At 37.3% G+C, this 3,158-nt stretch overlaps 1 protein-coding gene across 1 annotated transcript; it reads right to left on the bottom strand.

Moving 5' to 3' along the window:
• Window positions 1-1,577: 1,577 nt before the first annotated feature.
• On the bottom strand, window positions 1,578-2,880 carry Cabs1 (calcium binding protein, spermatid associated 1). The gene has a single exon (XM_021210156.1). It carries the CDS (start codon window positions 2,837-2,839, stop codon window positions 1,664-1,666), a length of 1,176 nt encoding a protein of 391 aa, XP_021065815.1. The 5' UTR covers window positions 2,840-2,880; the 3' UTR covers window positions 1,578-1,663.
• Window positions 2,881-3,158: the final 278 nt, after the last annotated feature.

Below are 3,158 nucleotides of genomic sequence, written 5' to 3'. Positions count from 1 at the left end.
GCATGCATGTTTACAGGGGTGACTATTTGGTATGGGACAACCAATAGATATGCTCTTCTTTGTAGATTATCTCTCCCACTCTCAGCGTATCTGAGTTCCCTGTGTATGACTTTGTGTAGTTCTTTGTGTATGACTGAGTTCCTGTGGTGGGCTTTTCCTGTCCACTTTGGTATGTCTGTTGTTGTCCTTGTACAGCTCACGTTGGTGAGACTTCATGGGTGATTCTCTCTGGAAACACTTCCATAATAAGGGTAATATACATCACCAAATATAATGCTATTTTCTTCCAGTTATTTGATTTTGGATTATTCATTATTTTTGTATATAATTTTGACTATTCATTATGTCAAGCATGGTAATCATTGTTGGGTCTTTTAATAGGCTTAGGCAGATTTATCATCTTCATTTGGGGAAATAGATTTTCTTTTAGAGTATATTTTAAACAGTATTCCAATTTACTTTCTCCCCAGATACTTGATTGTTCCAGAGAGATTAGTCACAACATCCATGATCTGAAGTGCTCTTAACCTCATAGTAAATGTTTATATTTTAGTTATCCTCGGCCAGAGTCTGTTTGCACCCACTCCCTCTCATATATGATATTTACTATTTACTCAGTGTTTTGGGACTGTTTTGATTTCATTTTTAAAAATTCCTTCATTTTTAATAAAATGAAATCATAGATCTTTATAGAAGATCCCATTTCTGGTTTTGTTTAACCAATGAATTCTAATTTTTTCATTTAAGACTCTTAAGAAGTCTGCATCAGAATATCGAATATGTCACACACAGTAAATTAGCTGCTGTCAGAATAATTTATTGAGGAGAATCAGCCGTGACAACAGACCCACTTGAAAAGTCTGTATCAGAAAAGAATGAAGATATGCGTCCTTGAATGCTAACCAACTGCCTAAGAGTACAACATTCAACGTTTAAGATCTGAAAAAAAAAAAGACAAAAATTCATGATATAAATCTCAGGAAGAACAGTCAATTCAGGTTTATATATTATTTTTCAAGTGAATACATAGGTAAAACTAACATTTTATTTTAACTAACATCAAATATGAATGAAGAAATATGTCTGATTTCTTATATTACATATGGATATTAAGAAATTACAAGAAACGTTAATTCTCACATTTACACAGATTTCAAATCTGTATTATAATTAAAGAGAACACGTCTGTGGTATTAATAAGGAAAATGTTTAGACAAAGAGTTTCAGAAAGTTTTTTAATGCTTCAGTAATTTTTACACATTACTTGATTCTCTTTATATCCTCAATTTCACTAAATTATAATATTTAGAATTAATTGAAATGGCACATATTATTAAATATTGCAAGGAATGGCTTCCTTTACTGCTTGCCCTCTTCATATCTCTAAAATCTAATAAGGAAGATTTTTACACTAAAGTTGTTACATAACTGAAACCTAAGATGTGCTGAGATTGCTGGTTTTAAAATTGCCCTTTAATATATTTTGCTGCATGGCCTCTATCCATGGGAATCTGTATTTTCTAAGTCTAATATACTTGCCTTAAATGCCCACAATATTTTTTTTTTCTTTTAAAGGTTTTTCTTGCTGAGTAACTTCTTAGACATTACGACTATCTTTTAACCCTCCGTGTATGTCTATGTGGCTTCCCTTATGTTTCTGGTTTTACATCATGAGATCATCTGGTTCTTCTTTCAGCAGTTTGAAGATACCGGAGTTGGTGGTCGATAAGTCCTCCTTGTGATTAAGTGTATCTACTATAGAGGTCCCTGAAGGAAGTTCCTCTGTGACATTGGTGGCAGACTCCGTTGTCTCGTCTTCGGACAAATCTGTGGTGTCCGCGTGTGATTCCACCATGACGTTGTCAGTTTCTGAGGCAGTGACAATGAAGTCATACCTCGATTCCACAGCAGTGAGCAGAACAGAATGGGACTCTGCTTCACTTGCCGTTTCCTTTTCCATCCAATCATCAGCTCCATCTGTCGATTCCTCATCAGTCAAAGGATCTTCTACATTATCTTTGGCTTTTTCAGCTGAGTTAGTGAGTTCAAAAACAGTGATAAATTTCTCTTCTTCAGAGTCACTTAGTTTAGTCACAGTTTGGGGCCTATCTTCTGAAACAATCAAGTTGATCTCAGTTACGTTCTCTTCTGCAATGTTGGTTATGTCTGGAATGGCAGTGACCTCCTTTTCAGTCGAGGGAGGGATTTCAGCCTCAGGACTGAAGGAGTCAGTGACCGGAACAGCTCCATCATCAGGAGCATCGGAGTAGGTTGAGGAAGTAACATCAGTTTCAGTATTTTCATCTGGAAATCCAGAGGCATCCTCCACATCAGCAGTGCTGTCCTCTTGTGTGCCAGAGAACTCAGTAGTGGGTACGACTTCTTTTTCTCCTGTGTCAATGGTGGCTAAGAGGATGTCTTCTTTTGCCATGGTACTGGAAAAATCTATTAAAGAAACAGTACCAACTGGGGATGAGATATTTCCAATTTTCACTGGAATGAAATTTTCAGTAATTGACTCCTTAGGTTTGGAGTTTGGAGGTTCAGTCGGAGTGGTAATTTCTTTCTCTGGAAGAGTTGTTGATTTCAGACCGCCTTCAATATCATCTTCTAATTTGAGTTTTTCCTTTGTAGGTGCGAGCTTGTTGACTGTAGTTGAAAAATCACCATCTGGTGCGCAGTCATTTACTGAAGTAATGTGGTCTCCTTCAGAGGTAATAGTTGTTTCTGATTTAGGAATGGTGTTGTCAGCCCCAAAGAAAATGTCTGCTTCCGTTGGTGTTTTACTGTTGTCTCTTGGAGGTCGAGAATAAATTTTGGGTGATCCATCTTCAGCCATGGGGCAGAGGGGCACTGAGCACTCTCACAGATCTTTCCTCTGGGCTTAGTGGCATCCCTGGGCAGGGGAGTACTGCCCAGTATAGTGACTGAAGCATTGGTCATTATGGGGATTGTTACATCAGTCACCCAGGTAATGACAGGAGCTCACCCTGGAGGCTGTTTCTTGGTTGTGATTAAACATTTCCTAGAATGAGCATTAATAGTAGAAGAAAAAATGGTGGAGTTCTGACTATAAAATAAAAATCCAGACTAAGAATTTTATTTTTAGAAAACTTAGGATTTACCCTGCTTCTACAAGTGTACACCTTCCTGACCTG

This window comes from Mus pahari, chromosome 13 (genome assembly GCF_900095145.1).
Source record: "Mus pahari chromosome 13, PAHARI_EIJ_v1.1, whole genome shotgun sequence".
In the NCBI taxonomy this organism is placed as follows: Eukaryota; Metazoa; Chordata; class Mammalia; order Rodentia; family Muridae; genus Mus; species Mus pahari.
The sequence above is the reverse complement of the archived record's forward strand: the minus strand, read 5'-3'. Positions and strand labels throughout refer to the sequence as shown.